We start from the raw sequence: 13,365 nt of genomic DNA, 5'->3' as shown, positions 1-13,365 counted from the left end.
GAATGGCTACTCAAAATAGTTAATTACATCTTGTTGTATCCATCTAATAAGAAGTTGTCCTATTCTTCAGGAATCGTATCAGAACACAAAGAAACAAAGGAAAAGACAATGTTAATAAAAACATGCAGAAAACTGTCTTCTTTAAGAGCAAACAAGAAATTATACATCAAATAGTACTGAGAGCAGACATGTACCTTTTCATAATTTTCTTATCCAGAGTGTTTTTTTATTAAAAAAAAAAAATGCCTAATTTTGCTGAAACGTGTCGAGATAGAAAGTAGGGCTGAGACCATTAATTGCACCATCTATTTCAGCTCTGTTGAGGACATTTCCATCTTTTTACACACTTAAGAACAAAGGCAATACGACATAATAATAATATAGCTAAAGTCTTCTCTGCAAACCTAAAATCGGAATTTTCTCAATCTTAATCAGTGTGTATATCTCCTTGGCAGCATCACAATAAGTTATTCGATGGGTTCGAAGCATCAAATCAAATCACCACAAGGAACTTCTTACTTAGCAGTTAGCACGAAAGAAAAGAAAACAAAGGGTCATATAAATTGATGTGCATAATGCAGAAACCTAGCTAGATGCTTTGTTTTGATGTAGCTACTAGCTAGGAAAATGAATCTCAAATGTTTTGGGCCAAGTTGGGCTTTTCAAAAATGAGAAATAAAAACATTTGATTTGAATGAAGAAGAAAATCAAAACTTTGCGCACAGGAACCATAAAGGTACGTACAGCACCGCATCGCATCGCCCATAGAATCTAGCTATAGCTAGCGCGCATGCCTCCACAAAAGTGGTCGTGTCAGCAATCAGAGACTTGCGGGTCAGATGCATAATTCCTTGTTTGGCTCATGTAATCAGCTTCATTTATAAGTTAATTGCTACATTAATAGTAGTCCTTCCATTCCATATATGTATATATGTCTCCAAGTTAATAATATATGCATCACATGGTTATTGCATCATAAAATAAAATAAAAAGATGATAAAGCAAAAGGGGATTGTAGCACAAATAGTTAAGAACATTTATCTTTGCATGCGCTTGAGGTCTAAAGTTTGATTCCCCCCCTCCTTCAATATCGCTTGTAAAGGTATTGCCGTCGTGTATGTGGATTTGTTGGTGATAGAAGCATTACTGAATACTATTGAGTTGAAAATGATGAACTATAGGACTAGATAGGAAGATATTTTTAGCACACAAAACATTAGTCAAAGATCAATTAAAGAAATTCCGGACAAGTAAAGAGACAGAAGTTAAATAAGGTAGAGCAATTATGAAATTGTAATTACCAGAAATGGGCACTGAAAAAGAAACTTGTCTGAAAAATTCCTTCCTAGGTGTGGAAAATGGTGCATCCCCTAAAACACTGCTCACATGATGATATGATGGGATCGATGAGAGATTCACATAGAGATATATAGAGTCCAAATGAATGTAGTGGGAAAAACAGGGGGGATGAAGAATAGTAGTGAAACCGAAAGGAAACCATATGACATATATGATATATGTCATGTAATGAAAGCTAAAGTTTGAACCACAAATTTGAACATGGTGGTACAGACAGGCAGAGAACTCGCCCGCAAGGAAATGAAAGCACTTAGACTAGTAACCAATGTAATGTAACCATGACTTTTTAGGGTTTTATCGTACGCTTTCATTATCACCCACTCTATTCTATGATATGGGTACACGCATCACCCTTTACAATTTCATAGTTATCTCCTCCTTGAAAGCAACCTCAGAACAACCCCATGGCACTGGCTTATACATCATGTGGTCCTTGTAATTATGCCAGTCTAAAGAGGTCAGGCGCCTATATATATACTCTAGAGAGAGAGAGAGAGAGAGACAGAGAGAGAGAGAGAGAGACAGAGACAGATAGAGGTGGTTTATATATAAGTGGAGGAGAGAAGAACGGCATGTATAAATGGAAATAAAATTTGAGAAAGAAAGGGATCGAATATATGTGTAGATGCAAAGAGGGCTCGCTTTCAATTGTCGAAAGGACTATTGCCATTTTCATGTAATAAGCTTTTGATGAGATGGGTGTTTTTTTAGTGGCAATTGCTCATTGGCTGGTGCTGTAAGAAGGTCTTGGTACAGGGCAGTGGCAAGTACAAGCATAAGCAACTCTTTTCTTGAGAATGAGAGAGAGTGAGAAAGAGAGAGAGAGCTTTTGAGCTCTCATTTCGTAAAAAAGCTAAACCGATAAGAACACGCATGGGATGGGAGAGGGAACCCAACCCAACAACATTCTTACATAGAGAGAGAGAGAGAGAGAGAGAGAGAGAGAGATGGGTCTTCTCCCTTTTGGTGACAGCGACATTAATTGAGAGATGCCCCAGTCAAAGGAGTGTTTTGCCCTATGAGATGAGAGGGCAGGCCTCACAGTTGTATGCCCCTTTGAGTGAAATAATTGTCCTTCCTTTCCTAGGGTTAGACAAAGCCACGTGGAGAGGTTCAACATATTGGTTGTCATTATGTCTTAGCCCATAGCAAAAACACAAAAGAAAGAACACAACACAAAAGCTAGCTAGCAAAACTTGGAGCAAGATATTTTATCTTTTGTTTACCTTTTGATATATATATGTTGTTTGACTTTTCATGTTTTACAACGTTAATGTCTCAGTTTCTTTTCTTTTCTTTCCCTTAACTAGTGAAAACTAATGTGACAATTCTTGAATATATGGTATGATGATATATATGATTCAAATTAACTGTCTAAATTGATTGAAACTCAAGACGACTATTAGAGGAAGGAATATTCATATAAAGAAAGAAGATCACGGTAATGTTAGTAAGTACTGTGTACGTTGAATCTTCTTAAAACAAAACACACAGCCCACTCTAGCTAGCTCTTGACTGTGGACTGTGGATTCCATGCAATATTGCAAGTTTGGTTATATAATTTGTTGAGAGAGAGAGAGAGAGAGAGAGAGAGAGAGAGAGTGGGGCAGGCTTGGTTACATATTGAAGTTAATGGGGAATATAATTGTGTTGTGTAGATGATCTGAATCGGGCCACCTGCACAGCACGTGAAGTGGTGCAAATACTAGGTGTTTTCCTATCCACTCACTTCCCACAATATATCAGTGATCATCTCTAAAGTGTAGAGCCAACTTTTTGATGAAAAGATGATGTAAAGATTAAGAAAAAGATAGCTCCTTTGTCTCGGCAATAAATTGCCCCCCTACCTCCTTTGATTCTTTACCATCCTCCTTCTTTCTTTACTCTCTCTCTCTCTCTCTCTCTCTCTCTATTCAACCTGCAAAGCATGGACATATGGTATAGTGTTGCTGTGCTGTCTTTCTCAACCTCCCTGTGTCCCCAACGATGATGATCGATGGTAAATGTACGATCTCTGTGTATATATCTCTCTTTTTTCTAGCTAGCTCTCTCTCGCGCGCGCACACACACAAAGACACCAAATAAATACACATAAATAAAGGTGCACAGATACATACACATAAACAACTGTATATACTGTCTAATATCTATGAATTAATGTGTGTTTATAGATATGAGCAGGTAGCTGTCTTTCTCAAGCTATAAGCTCAGCTGGCCGTAAAAACAGTAAAACATGGCTGTCTTTCTCAAGTCGTCCTGCTCTTGCAGACAAAGAGGTAGCCGCTAGCTAGGTGAAAGCAAGTGCATTCAAAAAGGCCGGTGTGGAGGTGCATGAAATTGAACATCTTTAGCTCAACTCATTCAATGGCTCAGCTCATCATCAAGTCGTTCTCAAAGTTCAAGCCTCACCATCACTAGACCAACATCCCCTCCCCCCCAACAGTACTAATTGTACTAGCTGCTCTTAGGTAACTAGGGTTAATCGCTTGGTGCTATTTCATTGAAACTCTTGAAAGCAACCCCAACAAGCTAAGAGAGGGGATATAATGTTTCCCTCAAACTCAAACAATAATCTCAACAATACTGGCAACGAATTACCCGTGTCTTATTCTCATGTCGACCAATCCTTTTTCCACAGCCGGCCTTTTCTCCATGAAATCACTACATTAAACCCCAATTCCCTTCATCCCAATCCCAATTCCAAACAAGAAGAAGAAGAGGAACAACAACAACAACAAGAAGGCCCTCATCACCATCCTTTGTCTTTCTTCTACATCCCCTCTCCTTTCGAAGACGACGACGTTTCACTCTTCCAACAACACCATCACTATGACCATCACCATGACCATGTCCATGACATGCCGCTACATGACTCACAAGCACCACCCCTTACTACTATGAGGGAAGCTGTTGCTGCTAACAACACCTTAGCCGATGACCATCGTCAGACCACCACCACTTCCACTACTCTCAATATTAAAATGGTGGATTGGGATTCCAACAAAAATCATGGCGAGATGATGAATATGGATCAGCCACAGATCCCGAGAAGAAGGTCTTGCAAGAGAGACCGCCACAGCAAGATTAATACTGCCCGAGGCCTCAGGGACCGCAGAATGAGATTGTCTCTTGAAGTTGCCCGCAAGTTCTTCTGGTTGCAAGACGCGCTGCACTTTGACAAGGCCAGCAAAACAGTTGAGTGGTTGCTCATTCAGGCCACACCTGAAATCAAGAAACTAGTAGGAGACTGCAAACACATGATGAGCTCTACCAAAAGCACATCTCCTGCCACTTCTGAGTCATGCGAAGTGATATCTGGCATAGACGAGGCTGCAACAAACACCAACATTCACATTAATATTGATGGGGGAAATGATGGTGATGATAAACTAATACGAAGCTGCGAGATCCAGCCTTCAGCCAAAGAGAGAAAGGTTGCCCGCCGGCAATTGTCAAGGAAGACCGCATTTCACCCTCTTTCAAAAGCTTCGAGAGAAAAGGCAAGGGCAAGGGCAAGGGAAAAAGCAAGAGAAAAGCAGCGGACGCACCAAAGAGTAGTTGATGTTGATGATCAATCTAAGAAGCAAAGAGGTGATCAGGAAAACCTGAGCCGATTGAGTTCTTGGAGCCCCTTTGAAACTGGGGAAGAATCAGCTGGGACTCAAAGCCACAACAACAACAACAACATAAACATCAATTCATTGGAGGGGCTGGTTCATCACGAGATTGAAGAACCAATGAGCAGCTGCCAAGTAGGGGATCATCCAGACTTGGTTGTTGATCATGGAACTACACATGATCCTTTGGTGATTATGGGAAAGTGGAGCCCCCCTTCAATATTCAGTTCTCTGCATCAAAACATTGGAATTTCCCAAGAGGTAACTTCCAACAACAAGTTTTGAATATTCTGATATATATATATATATTATTTTTATTTATTTATTTTCACCACAAATAAAATGTCTGACATTTGTATGTATATAACGCACTCGATCTCTGGTACTCGAACAAACGTGCACATATATATAATCACACACACACAATATGTCCAAGATAAGTAAGGAAGGCACATTAATAAGTATTTTCTACTCTTAATTTGCAGCACCATCAGTTTGCAGACTTCCAATTCCTTGGAAAACCATGGGAGGTCTACAACAATACTCATAATCTATTCTAACGTGGAGTTCTCTCTTCAATCTTTAATCTTAATTTCAAGCGCCTCAAAACATTCTCATCACTAGCTTATTGTTATTGTGTATTGCGTTTCTTTCTGTTTGGAATAATGTAATATAGCAAATTAAGTATCTTTATTGTAATCTTCCTCTGAACCACAATATATGTAAATGAAATTTAGTATCCTGGTTCCCTTTCTTTCGGTTCTCGTACTCTGAATAATAGCTCTCCTTGCTTCTGTTTTTTTATGTTGAGACTCTATATTTGAATCCAAGCAATGTCGTTTTGGGGTATAGGTTAAGCATTCTAGGCACCTCATAATTTTAGACATATATAAGGTCTGAAAAAAGGGTTAGGGTCACTTCTCAACCATATACTATGTATATATGTATACATGTATCTGTTTAACTCCCTAAGTGCATTCCAGTCAATGAATTCAGGCATTTGATCAGCTTATCTTGTTAGAAGCGATCATTGAATAGACACTTGAGTGATCCACTAGTACTTCCCAATTTCAAGTCCTGCATGCTTCCAAAAGCCCATTGAGACCTGATGAGGAGAGAATTATATATCAACAGACAAATGATCCTTCACTTCACTTCACTTCACTTCCATGGTGAAATCATTGCTGAATGGGGGGGCAATATAGGTAATATAATTTCTGATGAGAGTTCTATTTACACAAGTAGTAGTTTCATGATAGAAGCTGATTTCTTACATTTATATGATGGAAGGATCTTGAATTAATTAGGAGTGTTTTTATAACATTTGGAAATCTTACTTATTCGGTTCTCGAAGAGGTTATAAGATCGATCGTAATTTATTAGGACAAGAGAGTGCAGATTTTTAGCATCCATCCAGGCAGGCAATGTTTTGATAATTCAACTAACCTATGTTATATGAAAGGAGATATTTATGCTTGCTTTGGTTGCAGGCTAATATTTCCTCTCCTATATCTTTCAATTACAATCCTATTATAAGCAAACTGCTAATTGATATGCTTGTTTTGAGTTAGTTTCATCTTAATATTGACAACAGATAACCTGCATTTCATAGCCAGATGAGGACTAAATATATATACCTTCCAGAGTCACTTCATCTCTAGGAGGTGCCTGGTTTCGTGAAGAGCAGATTAAAATGAAGGTGACTTACATAATAAAAATTATAAAGGAGATGATTCAAAAGGGTCTATTTGGATAGCAGATCTAAAATCTGCGTTTGAGTTTGAGTTTTCAGTGTAAATTGCTTAATTGGCTTTGGAAATAGTAAAAGTGCAAATTAATACGTTTAACCATTTCAAGTGAGGAAAAAGAAACACAGCTAATTTTGAGATTTTAGGTAACTAAAGTTTTGATGTGACTTGCTTGTTTGCTTGTAGTTTTGCCTATGTAGCTTTTTTTGTTTATAAAAATTCGGTACATGGGACGAGCCACACCTAACAAGAAAAGCTAAATAGACACTAATTTAGACCGAGAGACTCTATAAAGATCCTCAAAAATAAGTTCGTTACGTTCCTTATAATTAAATTCGTATACATTTTTTCGCATTAGTAGGATTCGTATCATATGGACCAAGTAATTTTACTATCAAATGAAGCCCAATATTGAAATAGAGAAAGAAACATCCCTAACTTATAATTGCATAGATTCAACTCACCTCCTCGTTTCCAAAAGAGTATGGATATTATGGAATAAGATTGCGGCTTGAATTTTATGTAAGAATGATATGACGGCAACATATGAAATTGTTGGCTCCCATAAGCATATTGTTCCCGATCGGTGTGGATTGCGATAGGGTGGCCTCCGTCCTAGTTGCTGCTCTTGTCCCTTACTCCTTTTTGCTAAAAAAATTATACCATTTGAATTTATCAGAAGAAATCGATTTCAATCATATTTGGCACCATCATGTACCAGCTTACTCAAAATCAAATCTCTGATTATTCGATCAAACAAGACACCATTAGTAAATGCAATGTATACAATACATAATTAATCCATTTTTAAAAACGAAATTTGTTTTTTTCTTTCTTTCTCTTCCCCCGTTCAATTATTCCCATTTACTTTTACAGGACATGATGGTGTCGTCCCAGGAAGAAAAGGTGGTTCATTGGTTAAAGAAAGAATAGCCGTCCCATCTGGATTTTAACGTTCGTCTTCTGTTAAAATTTCTAAAAAGGAAATGGTGTGGATGATATATCATGTAGTGAAACCGAAAAACAAAGAAAGGGTTAACAAGGCGACACGTGAATTATCGTCTTCTTTTTGCTATCATTATTGTTGTTGTCTAATTCTATATTTTTTTAGATAGTGAGATATAACTCAGTTGATTAAGTTCTTCCATCTCCGTTTTTGTCCTCAGACATTGAATGAATATTTTTATTTTTATTCTCACGGTCTCTTTCTCACTCATTATTGAACTTATCAAACTGAGCGATAAGAAAAAGACACAATATAAGTGATTTTTTTTTTATCTTTCATGATGAAGATGACATGAACCTGGCTAAAAACTGGCTAATTACAAACCTTTTTCTTTTTTCCAAATAGGTAAGTGTGCTCTAATAATTTGCATCAGAGTGTCTTGGTCACTCATAACTGAAAAGTTGCAATCAACTGCAATTTTCTTTTGTTCGCAACATTATCGTATTGTAATTGTGCGATTGTACCTGCTGCACATCCCAGAAATATCACACCCTAGATCCTCGGGTTCATTTTCATTTTTCTTCAACCAAAGCAGAGACCTACACATACACATATATATCGAATATTTTAATTTCATTTATAAGAAGGAAAAAAAAAAGGTATATTCAGTTCCCATAAATATATGTGTAATTGGTACGAAACAAAAGTCATGTAGTACTGAAACTTAAATTTTGATTCCTACTTTTACTTTTCTATTGTTTAGGTACAGGTGCCCTTGCGACCAGTTCCTGCAGGTTACCCCAACCCTGCAACCTTGACTAGATCTGATTGAGCCCTCTTAAATATCAAAACAAAGGCAGACAGGCAGGCGCAGGACCACAAAAAGAAACGTATCAAAACAAAACATGGTGAATAGATCGAAGCCACACAAATCCGGATCTTGTATATTTCAGAAAGAGATTATAAGAGAAAGAGATATAATAATGGAAGTCAAGGTACAGAAGCTGTTCATAGCAATTAGTATTGCTCCAGCCTCAAGACCTCTTCCATCAACATCTACTTTTTTGTTTTTGCTTTAAATGTGGAAAGAGGCAAACCAAAACCCTAGAAAGGAGTTGAAAGATCGTCTTTCCAATTTAACTTATACATGAAACAAGTATACCAGAGAAACCCAAAGATTAATGATCTTGAAATTTGTTCATGGAAACTACTATCTTGAGCATGAACTTACCTTTCGTGCTCTCTCTCTTGGAAGTTGAAGCAGAGAGAAGAAACAAAATGTAAGAAAAACTAAGATCTACAAAACCACGATGAGATTATCCCCCACCAACACCCAAAAAGAAAGTAAAAAAGAAACCATAAATTATTATTCAGGAATTTCCTGTCCCAAAATCTGTGGGAGAGAGATGAGAAGAAAAAGTTGACCTACTCTCTGAGAAACCCTAGGAAAATCATGACTGCTGTACCTGAGAAACCCTAGAAAGAATGAGCAAATTACACCTGGTAACACCCCATTGGTGATGGGATAACAGTTTGTCATTGAGTGGTTGGATCAATTGGAGAAGTGGGAAACACCCAATCTGGTGAAGAAAGTACCCCTGCGCATCTGAGAAATGACACTCCTTCTGGGTTGGTCTAAACCATTATTAGCTAGCTATAGTGCAAGAAATAATTGCACCACTGCTGGCCGTCCACCCAATCTTGAAACGTGATTAGCCCTAACTATCTTCTAATGTTAACTAACATGATATTTTAGGAGCTTTCTATAAATTTAACTCCAATCATACTCTCTAGTTTAAAAAGACATAAACGTTTTTAATAATTTTTAATTCAATTTTTGAATAAAGTGTAGACACAAAAGCAACAATAAAAAATAGTTTGCATTAAATAAATACTTAAAATAATATTAAATATATAAGCATTTAATTATAGGGAGTCACTAAGAGTTCCTTCTCTCTTTTCAAATTTAGAGGCTCCTAGAAATCTCCCTATTTTAGGAGCTGGATAGGGAGCATGGTTGTAAGTGAGTTTTCTCAATTCCACCTAAAATTTTAATTAATGAAGTACTTTAGGGAGTCCATTGTAAATACTCTAACATGTACTTAAAAAAAGAAATAAAAAAAGAGGTATTATCCACAACTCCTTTTTTTTTTTTTTTTTTTGGGTAAAATATTATCCACAACTCCTTCAGAAAGTTGCCCACAATGAAAACAAAAAAGTTGAGAAGGAACATAAAGTAGCTAGTGAAGTAGAAAGAAAAGATTGGATAAGCTTTCACATTGGGTCATGTACACCAGAATGTTGTTGGAATGGACTAATGATCAATTAGTTCAGTTAATCTAATGAGCAAGCCCAACCTAGTTCATCTGTCATCAAATTCAATTAGCTCAGTTAATCTCATGAGCAAGCCCAATCTTGAATGTTTCAGCACTTGTTTTCTCTAAGTAGTAACATATATGTTTTCAACAAACCACCCTTCTAAAGAATACGGAAACAAATATATATCCCAGAGAAGAACACAGCTAGAAGCATCGTTTGAGGATTTTAGGACAGAGAAAAAATGCTCAAATATGGCAAAGCAGAAAAGGTGTGCCAATAATGGAGCTTGTTGCTTCCTTTTGTGGGAGTTGTTGCTTTAAATCTGTTGACTATTTATGGGAAGTTGTTGCTTCAAATCTGTTGACTATTATGGGAGGTGTTATTAACCTGACCTAAACCCCATTTTTCTGTACATTTACTATTTGTGGCAGTGGGAGGTGATAATTACATGATCCTAGAAGTTTAAATCTTAAAACAGGGGATTAAAAAAAGGAAGGAAAATGTACCTTAATTAAGTATCTTCATAAGCTGAGCCTTGCCATGCCATCCATAGCAGCATTGTATTGAAGAAACCAACCTATAGCTAGCTTAAAGCTTATAGCTATGTGGCCTTAAGTAAACATAGTTGAAAATAACCAAATCTTGAAGTAGAATAACCAAATCTGAACATATAGGAAAATGACGACTTGAGTAAACATCAGTACTGGTGTAGCAAACAATTCTTGAAATCCAAGCAACAATATCCTTATTCTTAATTAGCATATTTCTTCCTATCATTTCGTATTGATTGGCTACATTTGATGTTCAGGAGGAGATATAGCCTAGCATCATCATCTTCTCATATAAATGTAATTCATTTACAACAAAAATAGGAATTTGCTTTTGTCATCAAGGATTTAGCTTCGAAAGTAAAATTTCCAATTTAAGAATGTATGAGTTGTACAAAGGCTCCAAATCAACTGTATGTTTTTTTCAAAATTTTGGTTCAATCTAACAGAAGAAAAATCAGATGGCGTATGTTCTGCGTTTGAGACAAGAAATATTGGAGTGTAAATTCGTAGAAACCACAAAGATAACAGAGTTAACTAGGAAGGAACCTAACACAAACTTGAACGAGCTCAGAATCCGAGAGCAAAAATTCATCAAAATAAGGACTTTACATTCAAATCAGCCAAAATTTACTCTCATTTTTTTTGGGGGGGTGGGGGGTTCTGTTCACTATTTTTTAATTGGAAACTATTCTCTTGGTTCAAGACTGCATTTTTCTATCAGTTACAGCTAATCTTAATGGCAGCACTGGATATTCTTTCCGTAGATATTAGCAGCATGATGCACAGTACGTACCATATTAACAGTAGCTATCTACATATGTAGGTTTTTCAGATACAAATTTAAAAGGGAGCTCCAATATATATATAGAAGTTGGAGAAGTCTCACTGAAGTAACAAACAATCATATTATTTCAGTTGAGACGATCGAGGATTTGCAGAGATTAGGGGCTAAAGGTTTTTGTGATCATGTCAATTCAAACTTTCTATTTCACATTTCTTAATTAACACATCCTTATTTGGACAAAATTATAGAATGATCATGTCACCTCGTGATACTCCCATTCAAAATTTGCTATATGTCTAAGTTTTTATCAGCTGAATTGGAACTCGTATTTTTATCTTTAAAATTAGAAAACTAAGAAGAAGAAAAAAGCCAAGCAATCACCACCATGAACGACAACGCCCCACCCCAACTGTCTTCCATGGAAATCTATAAGAAGATTTTAGACTTCTTGGCCTTGCAAGACCATAAAGGGTTCAATAGATCCCTTAAAACCATAAACTGTATGTTTATTTTTTTTATTTATAATAATATAACACGTGGTAAATTTTGGATGAGAGTATTACGAGATAACGTGATGATACTATCCTATGATTTCATTGATACTTTTTTTCATATGTTACTATTTTTTATTGCTTAATGATAATTAGTAATTTGATAATCATCAAGATTTGGACTTATGTTCCCACTGAATTATTTGGTTAATATTAATAATCCTTTATAGTATTAAAAAAAACAGATGGTGATGAGAGTTTTACTTGTAAATTTGCTATCATTATGTTGGGTTCTTTTTATAATACTTTCGTTGAAGATATTTTATAGAAGACCCTATTGTTGTTTTGACACTGAGCCAATAAAATCCTAGAGAGGCCATTATTTACATGAAATTATCCTCAAATTCGATCACATGTATAACAGAATCATGTGCATGCATTGCAGACCAGAGTTTCATGAAGTTTTCATCAGTAACCATTGAGTATATATGTATATAATGGCATGTTGCTTTGACAGAAGTGATTTGCTTTGACAGAAGTGATAGAATATATATAATGGCATCTTTCTTGTTCCAACATAATTCATATATAATAAATCTAAAACAATTGATAGCGTGTATGATATATATAGTATAGGAGTCTCTCTCTCTCTCTCTCTCTCTCTCTCTCCTTACTTTGATATATAATCGACATCAATTCCTAAGACAATATTAATCAAGCATGATTCATGAAACCAAATCCAAACCAATACACGTACAGTGAAAAGAAAATTGAGCAAGACAGAACATTGTTAGAGGTAATCAAATACTTAAACGGTGTGGAATTATTGATTAAACTAGTTGAACATGAACTCACCTGATGGCTGATATGATATCCGCAAGTGAAGTGAAGATATATAAATATAGGAACTTGGAAATGGTTGTAGCCGCCTAGCTAACTGCGTAAAGCAAAGCAACGCCAGGCCAAGCCCAAAGAGGTTGCATTGCAATCCTTTTTTATCTTGATGAAAGTTGAAAGTTGAAAGCTGAAATTTGAAGTACAGTAAGCCTAAAGGATGAAGGAAGGAGAGCACAGTAATCATTTGGAGCAGGTAGAGCTAATCAAGGCAGCTATGCTTCCATCAGGCACCAGCTTCCTTCCCCCGTCCACACAAAGGACAAGATATAATTTATATATATATACGTCAAGAAAGAAAGATTGAGGGGAAAGGAAACCCAACCCACCGCTACAAATCTGGGAAAGGAAGATTCACCAATAAATGTTAAAGCTAGCTAGCCTCACCCTCACCCTTACCCTCACCTTCTCATCACCCTCCCTGTAGCAGTTGTAGTTATTGTTGGATTTCCGAATCACAACTGCAGGCCTATCTCTCTCTATTTATAGACTTTAGACTTTAGACTTTAGATTTTAGATTTTAGATTTTAGATTTTAGATTTTAGAGCACCAAAGCAATGTTATTAAATATTTATTTAAATGGGTTTGTATAATTATTACCAACGTAAAGGTCGGTACCCAATAGTGACACTGACACAGAGAGAGAGCCTTTAAAT

The 13,365-nt window shown here is 36.4% G+C and overlaps 1 protein-coding gene and 1 long non-coding RNA gene across 4 annotated transcripts; one reads left to right on the top strand and one right to left on the bottom strand.

The window, feature by feature from the left end:
• Positions 2,987 to 5,770, top strand: LOC18777015 (transcription factor CYCLOIDEA). 3 transcript variants are annotated; one of them, XM_020563500.1, is made up of 3 exons: positions 2,987 to 3,358; positions 3,531 to 5,237; positions 5,462 to 5,770. In XM_020563500.1, the coding sequence occupies exons 2-3, from the start codon at positions 3,906 to 3,908 to the stop codon at positions 5,534 to 5,536; spliced, it is 1,407 nt and encodes a 468-aa protein (XP_020419089.1). In that variant the 5' UTR covers positions 2,987 to 3,358; positions 3,531 to 3,905; the 3' UTR covers positions 5,537 to 5,770. The 3 variants fall into 3 exon arrangements, with proteins under 3 accessions (XP_020419089.1, XP_020419090.1, XP_020419087.1); XM_020563501.1 differs by having other exon boundaries at positions 2,987 to 3,364; positions 3,541 to 5,237; XM_020563498.1 differs by having other exon boundaries at positions 2,987 to 3,364.
• LOC109949111 lies at positions 8,063 to 13,138 on the bottom strand. Its single transcript, XR_002271591.1, has 3 exons — positions 12,671 to 13,138; positions 10,496 to 10,651; positions 8,063 to 8,269 (listed from the first exon to the last, which is right to left on the bottom strand). It is a non-coding gene; the product is annotated as an uncharacterized LOC109949111 (long non-coding RNA).

This window comes from Prunus persica, chromosome G5, assembly GCF_000346465.2.
Source record: "Prunus persica cultivar Lovell chromosome G5, Prunus_persica_NCBIv2, whole genome shotgun sequence".
In the NCBI taxonomy this organism is placed as follows: domain Eukaryota; kingdom Viridiplantae; phylum Streptophyta; class Magnoliopsida; order Rosales; family Rosaceae; genus Prunus; species Prunus persica.
Note: the sequence above shows the minus strand (reverse complement) of the source record. Positions and strands in the feature narration are given on the sequence as shown.